The sequence below is a fragment of the Ciconia boyciana genome, chromosome 1, assembly GCF_034638445.1.
Source record: "Ciconia boyciana chromosome 1, ASM3463844v1, whole genome shotgun sequence".
NCBI lineage: Eukaryota > Metazoa > Chordata > Aves > Ciconiiformes > Ciconiidae > Ciconia > Ciconia boyciana.
In genome coordinates this window covers 161,478,626-161,496,872 of record NC_132934.1, presented here as the reverse complement: position 1 = coordinate 161,496,872, position 18,247 = coordinate 161,478,626, and the positions used below count along the sequence as shown (strand labels likewise).

General features: G+C 42.1%; 1 protein-coding gene across 2 annotated transcripts in view; it reads left to right on the top strand.

Moving 5' to 3' along the window:
- Positions 1–10,808: 10,808 nt before the first annotated feature.
- Positions 10,809–18,247, top strand: part of IPO5 (importin 5) — a 45,273-nt gene continuing 37,834 nt past the window's right edge. The window contains exons 1-2 of one of the 2 annotated variants that reach the window (XM_072849959.1): positions 10,809–10,974; positions 15,709–15,789. In XM_072849959.1, the coding sequence (XP_072706060.1) occupies positions 10,882–10,974; positions 15,709–15,789 (174 nt within the window). In that variant the 5' untranslated portion in view covers positions 10,809–10,881. The remainder of the gene's footprint in view (positions 10,975–15,708; positions 15,790–18,247) is intronic. The other variant, XM_072849958.1, reaches the window with a different exon arrangement.

The following is an 18,247-nucleotide window of genomic DNA, read 5'->3' as shown; positions in this document are numbered from 1 at the left end:
TTCTAGATCTAACTATTTAAAAAGTTCTCGAAATATACACTTCACAAGCACATGCTTTCATCAGACAACTCACTCGCACTGTGGCATGTAAATGATTTGTGAGATATTGTCCTGGTTTCAGCTGAGATAGAGTTAATTTTCTTTATAGTGGCTGGTATGGGGCTATGTTTTGGATTTGTGCTGAAAACAGGAAAGCAGGGCTCCATCATGTGTAGTGGTTACTTGGGAAGACAAACGCCATCACTCTGAACGTCCTCCCCTTCCTTCTTCTTCCCCAGCTTTACATGCTGAGCATGACGTCATATGGTATGGAATAGCCCTTTGGTCAGTTTGGATCAACCATCCTGGCTGTGTCCCCTCCCAGCTTCTTCTGCACCTGGCAGAGCATGGGAAGCTGAAAAGTCCTTGACTAGTGCAGCAACAACTAAAACATCTCTGTATTATCAACACTGTTTTCAGCACAAATCCAAAACATAGCCCCACACCAGCCACTATAAAGAAAATTAACTCTATCTCAGCTGAAACCAGGACAGACATGTTGCAGCACTACTCAGTATAACCAACGCAGAGCTGCTGGTTGCCTGGAGAACATTACACACTAAGCAAGATGCTGTTGCATCAGCATGCTGGTTTCTTGCCTAACATTACTGAGGATAAGCAGGGGTCCATTTCAATTCATAATCTATTTTGGGGAAAGAGTGTTTCCTTCTGGGAAATAACTTCAGGATACCCTCCAGGTGATATTTTCTGTAACTCATAAACAACCAACTCATTATGCTAAAAATTTTCCCACTAAGAACAGAAATACTGAGTCCAGCTTAAAACCCTTCTAACCTGCCGCCCTCTCTGTAATGGGAAGCAAACCCAGACATTTCATGGGAAATCAGAAGATTGGAAGGAACTCTGAAACTTCTGTTTATAATGCCTGGAGAAAGGCTTCTGCCCTAATGTCTCCAGTTTAATATCTCAGATGCTTTGTCGTCGCCCATTGATAGGTATTCGAGGTGGGTATGTGGCAGATGCTTGATATTAGAGGAGGATGCGCTCTGCGTAAGGAGACAAACCTTACCACATAGGAGCAAAGCATGCAGGGGAGAAGGCAGGAGTGAGGACCTTTGGACTCACAGGAGAAACCCTAATACAATTCTAAGTTTTCACCTGGCACCTCCACCACTGAATTTTCCCAGGGGTACTTAATTATTATTTTTTTCTTCTGGATCTTTGTTGTTATTTTCCAAAACAGAATTATATCCTCCCAAGTAAAGCACATTTATTTATGACTATGGCTCCAAAGGAGGCCAAATATAGCAAAAGTGATGAAAATGGTTCTCTTTCTGACCCGTTTTCTAAACAACCTACTTTCGAAGCTAGGCATGGGCTGCCTAGGAAGACTTCTACAATTATAACACATCCAAGACCTGAAACTTGCACCATAGCAAAAACAGTGACTGAAACGTGCCCAGCATCCGAATAACAAGCACAGAAAACACAGAGATAAAACATCACACATCCACTTTTTCCATAGATTTTCTCTTTATATTGCATTATATGCCTAAGGGGAAAAATCTGGGGCAGAGTTTTTTGCTGGTCCAGTGTGTCATTTATTTCCTTTGAGAATTTTTAAGAACAACAGAATGTGTCTGTCTCTACATTTTTGAAGTATTTATATCATCAAGTAAAAAAAAAAAAAAAAAAAAAGGTAATCTGAAGAAAAGGAAAAACAAGGAAAAACCCTGCAGGAGACTTTTTTGCCAATTTATCATGCTTTCCTGCAGATAATTTTTATTCCATTTTCCTTCATTAATCTTAAAGAAAAAACATGTTCATCCAATTTTTTCCAATCATTTTATTTGACCATTGCCATGGCTGGATTTTAGGAACCATAGAAATGCTGGGAAAAAAATTAATTAGACTTTATTTACCAAAACTATCAGAATTTAAATACCCTGTCCCACCAAAAACTTTCATTAGATAAATGTGATCTTCCCTGAAAGATCTTTATTTACCCACAATGAGATTCTGTCAAAATCAAGCAAATATTGCTCTGTTAAGGTTAACCAGAGGTATGGTGATTTCTAAACCTTTTGTTTAGATGGCCGTTACTGTTTGCCAGTACTTATTACCTGCAATATAGCTTAATTGAAAGAGATAAACCATCCATCAATAGGACATGCCCCTTTGGCAGTTGTTTTATCAAGTGTTCCAAGCATCATTCTTTTTCATTAACTGTTTCATCAAACATGTCTGTCTTTCATCTTCTTCTTATAAAAAAACCTCCACGGCAAACTACCATTGACACATCACCCCTTGCAATGGATGATACTGTGTGAGTTTTTTACGGTTTGCGTTATCCTTTTCAAGTTCCCCCACAGAAAGAAGGCATGCAAAAGGTAATATGTTTTACTGAACCATATGAAAAAAAGTCCAACGTGTATTTTCAGGCACCCAGCCCCTCGACACATTGGTTAAAAAAAAAGTCTTTGTACTATTTACACTTATTTACATATTATATTAAAATATGTAAATGTTAGAACCATATAACAAGAGAATACTACTAAAAACATATTCCGGTTGTTGTAGAAACTGAACTTGATTTTTTTCTGCTACACTAGTAAGAAGCAATTGACATGCAAACTAACACCTTGGCACCTTGACATTTTAGGCTAATTAAGGTGTAAGGCACAACAAAGAGATATTTGAAATGCTTTTCTTAAAAAAAATACAATAAAAAATGTTTTCAAGTAGAGCTGGAGGAGGAGAAGTTGTTATAAAGGACAGAAACAACCATTAGCATAGAGAGAAGAGACACTGTACATTTTTTCCCAAACAGCATGCATGATCCAACAATATATTGTTCAAATTCTGATTATCTTTTCAGTTTGACTGAAGTGACAAATATTGTGCCCTATCTTTGGCATAAAAAAGAACCACAGACTCCCAATGAATAAACTCAATGAAAGCACAAAGAATACAGATACCTGAACTACTGATACTGTATGCAAGATTTATGTGATGAAAGAGAGCTAGAGAAATGTAATGTTAGGAAGCTAAAAGAGACAAGAAGAAAAACAAAGTACTTTCTAGACTTATAAGATAAGTTTGGTATTCAGGGCAATTAAAACTAAATTAAAACTAAACTAGATTAAATTGAAACTCTTTTGAGCTCAATGTGTCTTGCAGACTGTTCTCGGTCTCCATCCCTATTTAAAAAAAATCAAATCTTCTTTTAATTAAACAATTTGACCTTCATTCTTCTTTGGGAACAACTTTCAGTTTCTAAGGGATAATGAAAAACAAGTGAGTGGAATCAATGCCACTTCACACTCTATGTCTAACAGACCCCAGGAGCCACAGGCAAGAATGGAATTTAATGGCTGGAAGATGTCAGAATTATATGAGACAACACAACTACGTATCTTATAAATGAGAAGGTAATTAAAGCATGATACAAACTCAGCTGGTACCCCCACTACTTTTTAGATTTTATTGAACTCTACAACCTGTACTAAAATTTTCCATGTTTGTATCAACCACTTTTATTTTGATTTCATGCAGAACAGCTAGGCATTTCCAATAATGGGTCTGAAGGACAGTATTTTGGTTTGCCCACATTAACAAATTCTTACAAGTTTTCCTTTGAGACATGCCTGCTTGGAAGGCCTTGAAATTTGCACTGGGGAATTTTTTAATGCAATCATATGACATAAACTGTCTCTGGAAAAAGTCATTTTAACTTAGCACACTCTCAAAATATCGCTCAACCTTCCAAAAAAGTCACAATTCATACATGCTGAATAGCGACTTGTTATGACTTTTTCAAGAAAATTTCTCAAAACTGTTGATTATAGCACGAATCCTACAGCTCACTGTTGAGCTAGATTTTTACTCTGCAAGTGCACACCTGAGCTGGCTTTGCCCAGGTTAACAGCTGGAACCAATCTGTAGTACCTGAAGAGTACAGAGAGACAGGTTCAAATACTCACTCACTGGAAAGCCAGGCTAGAGGGAAGACCATGCGTTTACAATGTTCTCTCTTAATCCCATATGATAGATTTTTTACTTTTTTCTCAAAATAGTCTAGAAAAATATTTAAGTTTACAAAGCTAAGCACTCAGGATTTGGAAAATATTAAAATGAAAGTTTCGTGCGCAAACACTTTTCAGACCTTTTATCAACAATACAGCACATTACTTACATATGTGACCTCATATGATCAAGGAAGTTCAAGGGAAATATTCCAAAAATATAGCCAAAGGATTTTTTTCCTTTAATTTAGCCCATGTGTAAAGATAGTAATACTTTAACTCTCAACAGTGTAATTTGTGTTTGTAATATCTATCATGGTAATTGCTGATTATCTCTTCTAGCTTTTCCTTTTAAATGCATCCTCCCAGTCCCCTAATCCTAGGTTAGTCTTTCCTGTGATAAGCACATTCAATTTTCATCAAAGGGAATGGAAATGTCGCATACATAACTTGTAATCTGCACTTGTGTTTGCTACTTTCCTCTGATCACACGAGGTGATGCTTCCACAGCAGTGATCATCTCTCCACTCCAGGAAGCCATGCTTCTGTTAGAGCAACCCAAAAGTACATCAGTGGTTTCGCCACTATCACTTGATCAAATCATACCTGATTTTCTACCTGCCTTGTGTCCATATGTCCTTATATCTGCTTACCAAATATTATGACTAACTGATTGAATTTCAGGTCTTTTTTTTTCCATATGGATTATTTAATAGTTTCTTTACAACGAGTCACATTTTCATGTTTTTCTTAATCTCTTATTAATACTGGTCCTTCTAAATTTGCAATTAACATTTTCTTTAATCTGAAGATCTAAAAATGTTCTTTCAGAGGTGTGTTGAAACAGGTTAACAGTAGCTGAACTTTTATAAAGGTGTGACAAATGCAATATATTATAGGCAAAAAATTAGCAAGTGATTTATGAGACAAACCATAGAATAAATGAAATTTGACATTCAACACATGTTTTGGGCACGTAAAACTTAGTAATTTGGAAACGCGCTGTGTTATAATTATGCGCTTACAGAATATGCTTCCGTCCAATAGATTTCCCAATTATAAGCCAACTAATATGCCAAACCAATTAATGCTCTAATGCACAAACAATTGCAAATTTGATTCCTGCTGAAAGGTCTATTTTTCTACCAATACTGCAAAATGGGTTGAATTTTGACTATTTAGCAATCTCTTTTCTCCCATGCATAGGGAAGCTGGAAGGAGAAATGAAGTTGTGCAACAGTAAGACAGAATCAGTTCTGGGGGGAGCAGGAACTACAGCTGAATCTTGAATTCTGGTCAAGCCGACCTAGATATAGCAGTAGTGCATTTCCACAATGGTTTTCATTATTTTACATTATTTCTGAATAATACTTGATGAAATGTCAAACCTAAAGTACAGCTGACAGCAAGGAGGCTGTTAAGTGACCGTCTTGATACAGCAGGCAGCTTTCAACTTTTTCAGTAGGAAAAGCAAAATTTTTGGCAGGAGCTCAGCAGGTATTCCACAGTATCTTGTTCACTGCCTCAGAAAAAATATCACTTTACTTTCATTCTGTGTACTTATAAAATATGCTATAGAATAAAAAGGATTGTGAATAACTAAGAGAAATGTATGAAAATAGTTGTGAATCTGCCTATTCCCATGCAGCCTCGCAAGACATTTTGAGCACAGAGGCTTGCCAAAGAATTAAATACGTAATCAGACTTGCCAACATTCACTCATTCATAACTACATTCTTTCATACTGAATTCATTTTAAGGTTGTCAAGTTTTGTCCTCTAGGAATAAAGGACATTTACTGTGGATATTATGAGACATTGACAAAAATCTCACTGCTACTTATTCCCTGGGGACCCTGAATTTGTGACTGAGGAAATGGTGTTTCATCTAATAGCCCACACAATGGGAATGTACTCATTTTGGAGTAATTCTGTTCATGTTCATACCTTGCCTTTAAAAGCAATGCTCCTTTTCCATGCCAGGAAAAGCATCATCGATAGACCTGCATCCAAAGCACTAGCAGGTTGTTCAAGTATTTTACTGTAGTTTAGGCTAACACAGGGAGGTCAGAAAGTTTCATTTCCCTGCTCAAAGCCTCTGTGACAAGACTCTGTTCAGAACAACTTGTCAGACCAATGCTTTTGACAAACTGCCCTAATAAAAGCAACAATACCACTGAAGTAATCTATAAGTCTTCAGTAATAATTGAATTCTATAATATTGAATTCAATTCTAAGAAAGGAATTCTATGAACAACCAATTTTTTGTTTGGTTTTGGTTAATCCCCCGTGTCTTTACCTTAGTCTCTTGGAGAGTAATTACATCTCTCCTTACCACCTCTTGCTGTTATTGACTAAAACTGTTTTATATTTTCATACTTTCTCCATTTTTTTCAATACAACCCCCATGGTTTTTGCATTCTTCCCAACTTCTATGTTGTCAATACATCAGATCACACAGTCCTATAAACACTTGGTTTGTAAGTGTAGGAAAGGTGCCTCCTAAATTAACAAAATCAACTGGTCTTGTCTGGAACTGAAAGGCCTATGTTCATGATGAATACAAACTACTATTTTTCCAGTGGGACTTGTAAGTGCAGCTTAGTGAAGTTCAACAGGTTGTAGCACTTGGTACTGCTCAGGCTGTTCAGTAAATCGTCCATCTTGTCTTATGATAGAGCGGGCACAGCCTCAGTATAGCATTACCTGTCATCCACACAAAAACCTTGTCTCATACTGCTTCCATTTTATCATTCTTCAGTAAAATGACCAGTGGGAAGAGCCCTGTTCGAGTAGTCACTTATCTCCACAGGTCACCCCGGCCCAGTACACTTCATTGTGCACTGTCTGGTGGTCTCTGGTAAGGTTAGCGTGAACTCTTATCAGTTATACCTGGTCTATCAGAAAATACTCCCAGACCTATATAGATGTCCCTATGAGTTCTGCTCTCCGGGTGGAGCAAAGCTTCCCTGTCTTATCATTAAGCTCATTAACCATTCCAATGACTTCAGAAAGTTCTCGCCCAAGAATTTTGGATCTCATTAGTGGTTGATGGCAATTCTCCAGACTCCCAGCACGCTTACCACCCTGGTACTCCTCTCAGCTCTTGGCTAGGCACAGTTGTATCACACCCATCAAGCCCAGATGTGCCTTCCCAATACAGAAAACCAGTAGAAAGCCACAGGTCAGGGCTTCTTGGAGTAGAGTTGTAAGAGCAGCATCTCTGTCAGCACCCTTTTCGGCTACAGGCATCCCATGCTCCGTGCTTTGGGCACGGGAATCCAACCACTATGCTCTTCCTGAGCTCTGAGTGCAAGAAAGAGATGAATGAAGGAAACTGTAGGAACAAAGGAAACATTTGTGAAAACTGTAGTCCACTACTGATGCTCGTTACTGACAACCTTGTAATTCTTTGCCTTACTCCACGTTTTGGCCAGAACAATTCTCAGACGCTGCATCCTCTTAGCAGATAGGTTGCTATGCCAAGATAGCTTTGGCCAGTCCCTGCTAGCGCATAGCTTGCCATTGACATGGACTTACTCCATTTTGTTGACTTTTGCTGGAAGTCTGCCTTCATGCACTTTTTAAACTCTTCTCTGGTCCCTCAGGCTATCACGGCTGCATTTTTGTGATATGTGGAGGATATGGAATCTGTATGGACCATCAACAGGCGCTTTAAATGTATCGTAGATCTCCTCATATGGTAGAGCTGACATCTTAAGGACTCTGGACACAGTTGGCCTGTTACTATGCTTAGTAACTAGGTTTGGATTTATTTTGCTTTATCTTCTTTTCTTTATCTTTCTTTTCTCTACTTTCCCTTCAACTCATTCTTTGCTTCTGAAGGTTGTAATACATAGATGTCAAACCCTTCACCTGTAAGTCAGCATCAGAAAGTATTTTACAAGAGTCTGAGACACCTTTCCTCATTTTGTCTGTTATCCCACATCTCCTATTATTCTGGCAGAAACCTTATAGCATTCCTCAGCTATAATAAAATCATTGTCTCCCAGCTCTCCCTCTCTTTATAATCCATTTGTCAGCAGAGTTGTGAAGTTTAATAGATACCTCAATAAAGCTTCTGCTTTTCGAAGACCTGAATTTCCAATTTCTCAATCTGTCTGAGTTTTAAAATGTCAATAAAGTTTCTTTGGATAAACTACAGTTCCACACACTCCTCGGGTCTAGACTGTTAGAAGAGGTCAAGGGAGTCCTTTTGATTTCTGCTATTTAATGAACATCTTCCTTTCTTTCAAAACATATGGAATCGTTTTCAGCACTTTGTACTGTCTTTTTTTTTAATTGAGACAGACTGCAGAAGTTGGGCAATATCCAGCAACACCAACATTGCTGCTGACTGCTTTGTGGCTGTTATCTATTTGAGCTCTCCTCGGGTACTTGTTCAAACCATCTTTGGTGCTGGTACCTGGTTCTTCAGCATCGTTTCTGGCTGCTTCTCACACTTTGGCTTCAAACTTGTCTCAGGTGAGAACAAGCACCTGACGTGGCAGGCTCTCTGATCACATTGCATTAGGGACATTTTGAATTCCTTGGGACTCTTTACAATACTTTAACTACTTTTTACCTAAGTGAAGTTTTTAATCTGCTTTCACCAAACTCAGTTAGGATCTGAAGCAGAACAGCATTGATCTGTTGGGTTTACCAACAGGTTCTTCTCAACCCAGTGCAGATGCTCCCTTCTATGCTTTGAATACCAGGGCAAAATGTATTCAAATGCATTCCTAGAGCATGATATTACCTCCGTTTAACAATCATTATACACACTGGGACAGAAACACACACGCACACACATGTAGAGAGTCTCTTGCTGGCTCTAACAAATTGCATTGGGTTGTTTCTGTCTTCCCCTTCCAAGGGAGCTCTAGCTGACTCTGAGTTTCAACACTGGTACTCCAAAGATGATTTGGCAACTCTTTTTTAGGTCTTAGGCAAATTACTGATTTCATTTGCCTAGCTGTTTCTCAAAGACAACTAGACAGTTTTTATATAACAACCCACTCCCTGCATCTACAGATGGAAAAAACAGCACAGGCAAGAAAACAATCCTCCATATCGTGCAGTTTCTATTCTCTCCCCAAACCCTACCAGATATCGCATTCTTTAGCTAACAATCCTACCACAGATTTATGGTGAAATCACCGTTAAGACAAGATAAGATGAAAGCAAATACATTTTTTCGTTTACACATGGAAAGCAGACAGCAATGTTACTAAAGTTCATACAAACCACAGCTGATAGAAAGGCAGGAAAATCATGCTTATTTCAAGATCACACCCAAAAGGCCTCCCAGAACGTGTGACAAGCTGTAAACACCTAATCCACATAGTTGGGGTCTGAGGATGTTTACAGAAGAGCACTTCACATTAGAAAGCATGCTTGCTTTCCTAATTCATCTTCACTTTTGGTCCTTTTGAGCTTTCAGTCAGCTTAAAATAATTCTCTGTCTCTGCCTGCAATTCTTTCTTAATTCAGTCAAGAAGGTGTTTCTATCTTTTCCCCACCAGCTCGCTGGCTGCTCCCTTTTGCTTTTAAGGCACTCGTATGCCCTGGGCACAGCCCAGCTGCAATGCCTACCCAGACGGGACCAGGTTCGGCCACCCACTGCCTCACGGCTGAACCCCAAAGAGCTCATTAGTCCACCCCGAGACAGAAAGCCCTCCAGCAGCGAGCAGGGCGATGTTCAAAGCCTCTCACCAGGCGCATTATGAACTTTCTATTCCATGTGAGCACGGGGAATACTCTTTACCTTTTATTCAACCATATACTTGGGATTCGTCAACGTAGCGCACTATTGACCGTTGTTTGAGAGCTGACGTAGCTTTGACCAAGTCATCTCAATATGTAAACACACGTGGGGGTACGTGAGGGACACTGGACTCGTTTGAAGCAGAGCTAGATGAGGACCCACACAAACGTACACAAAGCAGGCGCTGGATCCCACACCTTTATGCCTTAGACCCGTATGTGCACCTGCCATGCGAACGTATCGGTGAAACCCCTTAACGCGCATCTATTCCACAAGCGTGCCGTGTGCTGAATGGTTTCTCCCGCGTGGTGTGACCCCACGATCACCGTTACCCCCCCACAAAGCAAACCGCCGCTCATCTGCCGAGTCTGCTTGAGTCACCGCCCTCGCTGCCTTCACCCGCCCTGTGAGGTAACACGCAGGCTCCCCGCATCAGGGCTCCGGCGGCTGGGGCCCACAGACACCTCTTCCCCCCGCCGCCCTCAGGGGGAAGGAGCGGGCAGGGGGCGGAGGAGCCAGCACAACGTCACCGAGCAGGAGAGGGGGACGGCAGCACCCCGCGAGGAGACGCCTTGCAATCTCCCGCGCTTTCCCTCCCCTCCCCCACCGCCCTGCCCCAGCTCGGCGTCCCGGCGCGGCCCCTCCCTTCCCGCACCGCCCGACCGCGCCTCTGACCAATCCCGCCGAGATTGCTAGACCCGCCCGCCAATGAGAGTACCCTTCGGGGCGTTTCCCCGCCTCTGCCTCCCACCTCCGGCCCGGAGGCGCACCAATGAGAAAAGAGGAGACAAACCCCCATTCAGGGACGGTCGTTCAGTCGCCCTCCTCTCCCCCCCTCGCCCCGAGTCGCCAGGACGTCATAGCGAAGGCAGGCCAATCGGGGGCGAGGCCCCGTGCGTCGCAGCCAATGGGAGCGTTCGAGAGCGCGGCTGGCGCGGCCGGCCCCAGGGGGGAGCCGGGAGCAGAGCGCGGCGCCGGCGGCTCCGCCCCCTTTCCCTCGGCTGGCGGCGCGGCCGGCTTTCCCCCTCCCCGCCTCCCCCGCCTGCCTGTCCCCGCCCGGCCGGCCTCGCTCTCTTTCCCTTTCGCAGCAATGGCGGCGACGGCGGAGCAGGAGCAGCAGCAGTTCTACCTTCTCCTGGGCAACCTGCTCAGCCCAGACAATGCGGTCCGCAAGCAGGCCGAGGTAACGGGTCCGACTCGCCCCGGCCCTGGGCGCCAAGCCGGCCTGTCAGACCTCCCAGACCTTGCCTGAGGGAGGGGGGGCAGGGAGGCGGCGGGGCCGGTCGAGCCCCACGTGTGAGCAGCGGCACCAGCTGCTGCCGGGGCGGCCCGGGCCTTCCCCCCGTCGGCGCCGGCCCTCCGCGGGGGAGCCGGGCGGTTGCGGCGGTTCCCCCCGGCGGGGCGCGGGGGCCGCGCCGGCCGTTGGCGAGAGCGAGGGTACCGGCCGCTGGCGCCCGCCCGTGCGCGTGAGGGCGCGAGGGGTCTGGCTGCCTCCTCCCCCCGCCCCGGCGGCCCTGCCTGTCTGGCACCGCTCGGCCCTCGGCCGCCTCGCGTCCGCTGCCCCCGCCGCGCCCCGCCGGGCCTCTGGGGAGCCCCCCGGGGGCTGTTTCCCCCCGTTGCCCGTGGCGAGACGGGGCCTGGGCTGGCTCCGCCCGGGCTGGCCGGCGTGGCGGAGCGCGGCCCCGGCTCCGCCGGGGAGGGGAGGCCAGGCCGGCGGCGGGTGGTGGGGCCGGTCCTCGCTGGCTCGGGAGCGGGGGAGGGGGGCCCCGAACGAGGTCAGGGCGGGTGTCTGCCCTCCGTGGGTGCGGGGCTCGGAGGGGCGTGATTGAAGCGCTCCGCCGGGCCCCGGGGGGCGGCTGCACCTGTAGCCTCGTTTCTGCGCTCCCGAAGCGGCCCTCGCAGAGGGTCCCCGGGCGTGCCGCCTGTGCTGGGGCAGGAGCGGGGCCGCAGCCCCCGCCCGCCCGGGAGTTCTTCTCTTTCCACACAGTAGTTTGGTTTGTAACTTCAGAATGGGCCGTGTGTTCGAGTGTTTTGTCAGCTAAGAAATATTTCACTAAAAGAAGCGTTTTCAATATGCTGAGTTTCTCTGTTATCAGCAAAAACTTTTCAGATGTGTTATTTCAGCTAAAATTCTTTGTGATGGCTAAGCCACGTTAATTCTTTCTCTCTGTCATGCTTAAGACTCCATTGTCAAGCCTAGTGGGGAATCTCTCCCATTGAATTAAATACTAGCGTCTAGGTTTAGCATGAATTCCCACTGCATGGCTGCATCGGGTCTTTTATCACTCTCATCACTTCAGCGGTCAGCAGAGTTCAGCACATTGTTTGGCGAAGAATAAAAAGTATTATTGTTCCTCATGCTGCAGTGAAAATTTCTGAAAAACAATTTGGGAATGAGAAGGAGGGGAGATGTGCATTTTTAGGAACCCAGCAAAGTTCAATATTGATTACTATAAACACTTTGTAGAGAAGCAGCAAGAATTATCCCCACGTTCCTGAACATAGGGATGGAATGGAGGTCATTCCCTGGGAGCTGAATTTCTCTTCTCAGCTGCCTGCATGTAACATAAGAACATTTCTCACCACTTTTTGAACTTTATTAAAATTGTAACAAAGCAAATTTATTGGGCAGCTATGTCACAATGCCTGTGAAATAAAACATTCTTGAAAAAGAAGGTCTAAAACTTAGATTCTTACAACTGGCATATTCTGTCAGAAACTTGCTCGGAACTGAGTTGGAGTTTGTTTAATCTGCATAGATACATATGCACTATGATCAATCAGAATAAGAAATCTTAATTGCCATGATAGATTACCAAGCTTTTCAAGTCCATTAGTTTCATATATAGATAAGAGCAAGTAGTGTAATTTTTACTTATTTAAGTGTGGTGAATCTGATATTGGTTTCTGCATATTTCCAAGGTGTATTGGAAGTATTTTTATGGTTTAGGATCACTCAGAGCGGAAGGGTTCTCAAGGAGGTCTGTAGTGCAATCTCCTGCTTAAAGCAGTGTCAGCTATCAGGTCAGATCAGGTCGCCCGGGGCTTTGTCCTCTTGGGTCTTGGCAACCTCCAAGAATGGAGACTGCACAAGCTCTCTCTGAGCAACCTGCTCCTGCTTGACTGTCATCATTAGAGCAAAGAGGTCTGAACCTCTATCCAGCCTGAACCTTCTTTTTTCAAGTTATGCCTGTCTCTCGTTCTTCCACCATGTATGACTGTGAAGATCCCAGCTCAGTCTTCTTCATGGTGGGTTAACAAACTTGTACCTAGAAATACAAATCCGTCTCTCTATAGTGTAGGTAGATTTTTTTTTAAGTTGTCTGTTTCCTGAAGTAAGATTTACTTAGATGAAAGGAAAGTATTGCATAGCCTTTAGAATATCTGCTTACTAAAATCATATGGGACTCATATTTGGTCTTAAACGTCTGCATAGTCCAAACCATTTTTTAAAGTGTACTTAACTGTTGGAAAGCATTATTGAATACTATAGGGATTCAAATAACTGCAGGTAAATTGAATAGCAGGTTTTCATTAGTGTCCAATGAAAACCAGTGAGAATGAGAAATGGATGGACAGGGAACTGAAGGAGGCAGACTTGGGTTATTTCTAATAGGTCTGGTCACTGAAATTAGGATGAGGGGTGTTATGTCGAAGACTTGATGGAGATGTAGAGTCATAGCTTGCTTGAGTGGGGGTGTAGTGAAAGCTGTAAAAAATGGAAGGGGAGGGAGGAAGGTCTAATCACCTGAAACCTTTTTTGTTTAAGTATTTATGTATATGGATCTATGTATGTGCTAGCACACTCATAACTTATTCTGACCAGTTTGCTGAAACCTGGTTCTTTCATTGTATCTCCCATTAAAAATTACTGGAATGTTGTCTGTTAACTATAAAAGCCTGTCTTTCTCTTATTTGTGTGTCTATCTTCTGATAGAGAAACTTTTATTTACTTTGTCTTGGTGGTTTTATGGTCTTTTTTTAAAATATATTTCTCAGATTTGGAAGAACATGAGCACAAAGTATAGATAATAGATGTTTGCTTGTGTGTATTCTGAAAGTTAGTCATGCTGTGGGAGAAATTTGTACCTCTGAGTAAGGTAGCTGGGGAACTAATTGTGAACTAGAAGAATACAGTGAAGATGTAGCAGGATCCAGGTATGTAGTTAGGGCGTAGCCAAAGCTGGTAGTAAGATGGGTGGAGCCAGCAAAGTAGTCCTCCACCAGCACAGGGGGAAGGTTCTGGTTTTGGCCATATGTTCCTCTTGCCTACCTTGCCCTGGTGCTCTTTAACATCCTCTGAATCCAGTTTACTGAATTAGCAGAATTATGCCAGTGAACAACTGGATAGGTTGCTGCCATTTCTAGTGAGTTTAAACTCAAAATAGAATTTCATTATTATCAGAATTGGCATGAGGGGAAGCCAGCTTTTACAGTGTTTCAGCTGTCCATGAACGCATAGCTTCAGGTCCATGATGGGCCTATGTTTAGGGAACCTTCTTGTTTCTGTATTTGTCTTTATATTTGTAGATAATAGTGCAACATAAATATATACATTCATGGAAATGGTTAATCTGAGAAGACTTTCTATTCTGACCCTAAACCTCATTTAATTTTGCAGTCTCCATGAAATGATTAGATTAAATGCAGGGATTCATTGGGGATTCAGTGTGTCATTTGACTGTGAGCATATATTAGCAACTAGAGAGAATATGAAGTAAGAATTGACTCCATGAATGAGGCCTACTAGGAAACAGGTACAGAAAGTGGAGGAAGATGATGTCTAATATCAAATGTGTGGTGGGGAAAGGACTTTATTGAAAATAGCAGGTATATTGTCATGGTGTGTAAATTTGCTAGAGTATTAGAAAGAGCTGCTTCAATGGTAAGAATGGGAAGTACGCAGGCAGGGAACCTATTTAAATGATCTGGGCTTTGTGTAGTAGGCTTGTTCCTTGATTTCAGGATGGGATAGTGAATATTTGGAAAGGGTGGAGTAATTTATCTTCAAGATTGTGTCCACAAAAATAAGTCTTTCGGAGTTAATTATAGAACTGTTTCTGAATGTTTTAAGTGGTTGCTCTTCAGCTTGTAATTCCCCTGCTCTTACCTACCTAGGTTTAGTACATTAGAAACAAGCATTTATAGTTTTAAAATGCTCATGTATACCATGTTTTGGATAGCAAAAGTTATTTTGCTGTGTGCTCACTCTAGCTTCTAAGTAATAATCTAAGTTAAAAAGCCATAGTGAATGAACTGCACACCAGAAGTGTGTAAGACAATGTAACTGAACTTCTCATTAAACTTTCAGTTTTATTAAGAGGGTTTCCCTAAGGGGGAGACTGTTTAGTCTGTCTTTCTGAAATTCAGGCAGGAGTTTAAAAATGAAAAGTTCTTATTCAAAATGTGTAGTTGAAATGTGTGACTGCCACGTGATGTTGTCAAGGCTGTAAAATGGTTCAAAAAAAGACCTGAACAAATTTTTGGACTACACATTCATCAGTGGTTATTAACCTGTTGGTTATAGTTCAGTCTCAGGCTTCTAAAGTTCTTAATGCTTTGATGTGATAGAAGCTACGATGGATTCCCAGGAGGATACGTGTTCCATATATGTTGTATTTCCTGGAGGATACGTGTTCCATTTATGTTGTATTTCTTAACTCTTCTTATAAGTGGCCAGTAATACATATGTAGATCATTCCAATATGGCAGGTCTTATTAGGTAACTAAGACTTTACTCATGATTTTAAAATAGGTCAGAAATTTTTATTTTGATAGGTTTAAATTTTTTGCCATGTTAATTTCTATTAACTGTATGGATACTGAAGTTGTTTTAAAAGGAAAGTCAATTCATATTAATGCTTAACACATGATTTCTAGTAATTGTTTTCAATAAGCTGTATCCCTTTTTGTGCAGGAAACGTATGAGAATATTCCAGGTCAATCTAAGATCACGTTCCTCCTACAAGCAATCAGGAATACTGCTGCTGCTGAGGAGGTATGTCTCAATAATCTTTGAATTCTGCAGATTTTCAAGGGAATGCGGAGAAAGGGGGAAGAAATCAGTGCCGGTCATTTTGGGATAAATGAACAAGTCGGGCATTAGCTGAATCATCTTAATTTACTGCACATTTGTAGAGGGGCCACTCATCTAGTTTGTTGCATGTCAAGTTCACTAGCTGAGACTTTTTGATGTAGGATATTTAGTTTCAAAAGTAGTCTTTCATAAGTGACTGCTTAGATCTCCACTGTTCTCTGGTTGTGTGTTTTGTTTAATGAATGGGTTCTTTCCTTAAAATGTGTAACTAATATATGTCTGTTCCTGTGATGTTCCTTCAAGTTACAGTTGAGAAATGCTTTCCATTTTGGGGTCCTGTGCCTAAATGTGTTAAACTTATGTATGATCTGAAACTTCTTGTGCTTCTCAAATCTGAACTGGGAGAAGAGAAGGTAGCAGTTGTTTTGCATGTTTTATTCAGATGACTTTTGCATTTTGTTGTATTTGGGGAGGACATGTTCATTAAGTCATTAGCAGTGTTATAGACTGAATGGAGAGCAGTCTAAGCCCTATGTAAAATTTTTCTGTGGGCATACAGCAACTATGCCTTTTAGTTATTCCTTAATTTTGTAAAGGCTCACACACTTTAGTGATCAGGTATAATACTTCTTGGTAAAACTATTATTCACTTGGATATGCAGAGTGAAGAACTATTAAGCTTTCAAGATATTACAAACTTCAGAGTCACTTAAAAGTAAAAACATTTGACTTTTTTTTTCCAAATGTAGAGTTTTACTGAACAACAGAAAGATGTAGTATGTAGACTTTCTGAACGATATTATAAGGAGAGTATAAGTGTGCTGTTTCTCTCTGGATAATGATCTCTTCTGGTAGATTGTATTCAGTTTAGAGGTAGATGCTATTTGTGCTTTTTAATGCTTAGTAAGTATCAACTTACTAATACTGATGCTTATCTACCTACAAAGCAGTGTTCTGACGAATCCTTCAATATTATACTAGCAACTGGTTGCATAAGAGCTGTGTAGTTTTCCCTCCTGCCCCTCTGAGATGTTTCAAATGATAGAAAGCTGTAGAGCCTGTCTCCTGTATTTAAATTTGCCATGAAAAATAAGATCTGCCACTGCCCCTTTCTCATCAGAAGATAATACCATGCCCTAGATGTCATAGCTCCATTGCACATGCTCCTGTTTTGTTTTGAATACATTGGTAAGTCTGAGTTGACAACTACAAAGTCATGCTTGTGTAAATAAATACTTGCTCCATATATTTACTGATTTTATCCCCTTTACATCAGATAAGGAGATAGCCCAGTCTAAAACTTTTCCAGAATCTTGCCAATGACTTGGCTTCCACCTTACTCAAGTGCAAAGAAACTTTTCACCTGTAGAAGTTACTCTTACCAAAGGCATCAGAGGTTAACGTTTGTAGAATAACTTGACATTTAACTCCACCAATGGATAAATCAAAGGTTTAAATGTAGCTTATAACTTAAGTAGATGTTGGGTGCTAGACTCAAAAAATCCTGGTGAATAAAACCTGCGAACCACCTCTCTTCCCTGTAAATCTAAATACATAGCCTAATTAGAGCCTAAGTGAAGTAATCCCCATGCTTGATATAAACATTGCATTTAAACTTGCAGGGAAGCATTCTGTGTGTGTTCAGTATGATGCTGGTATGAACAGCTAGGCACTTCGTGTCTGCATATGTATCACGTAGATCCAAACGCTGGGCAGAATAGCGCATATGTCACCAGTGGATAGGGCTTTGGGCCTGGTATGTGTCCTCTGAGCACGTTGAATGTACTGGCACCACAGAACACAGGCTGCTGAAAGAACCCTTAGAACTTTAAAAGGTCCCTTGCCCAGGCTATGGGAAAGCTGGGTTCAGGCCTCTGTTCATCCTGAAGCTGCTGTATTGCTTTACGCCCTCCCAGGAAAACTAGGCTGAAGAAAATACACCATTCTGTTTGCAGGAGCTGGGCTGCTGTGTTGTAGAGAATACAAGATTCATAGGACTATTTGGACAGCAGTTGAGGGAATCCTGACTCTGCAACCTAGTAATTTTAGCATTGAAATGGAGAAACAGGGATTCAGATCCTGCTCCCAGGAACCCTTGCATGTGACATGGAAAAAAAACATTAAGCTAGATCAGGAATAACTCTTTTAAAAATTAACTTTATAACAGGTTTTCTCCTTCTAACCAAATGCCTAAACTGTGGAAATAACCACCTTTTTCCTCTCTTCTCATTTCATATTTTCCTGATAGCAGATTAAAGACTGTTCACAGAAGTGGAGGGAAATGGATGACCTAGGAGTTAGAACATTTCTCTGCCAGATGATAGGAGAGTTTGTACACCTCAGGCTAAAGAGGGTCTTGAACCTGCGTTTCCAGCTTCCTGAACCTCTAGTCTCGCTCTTATGAAGTTAGGACTGTACT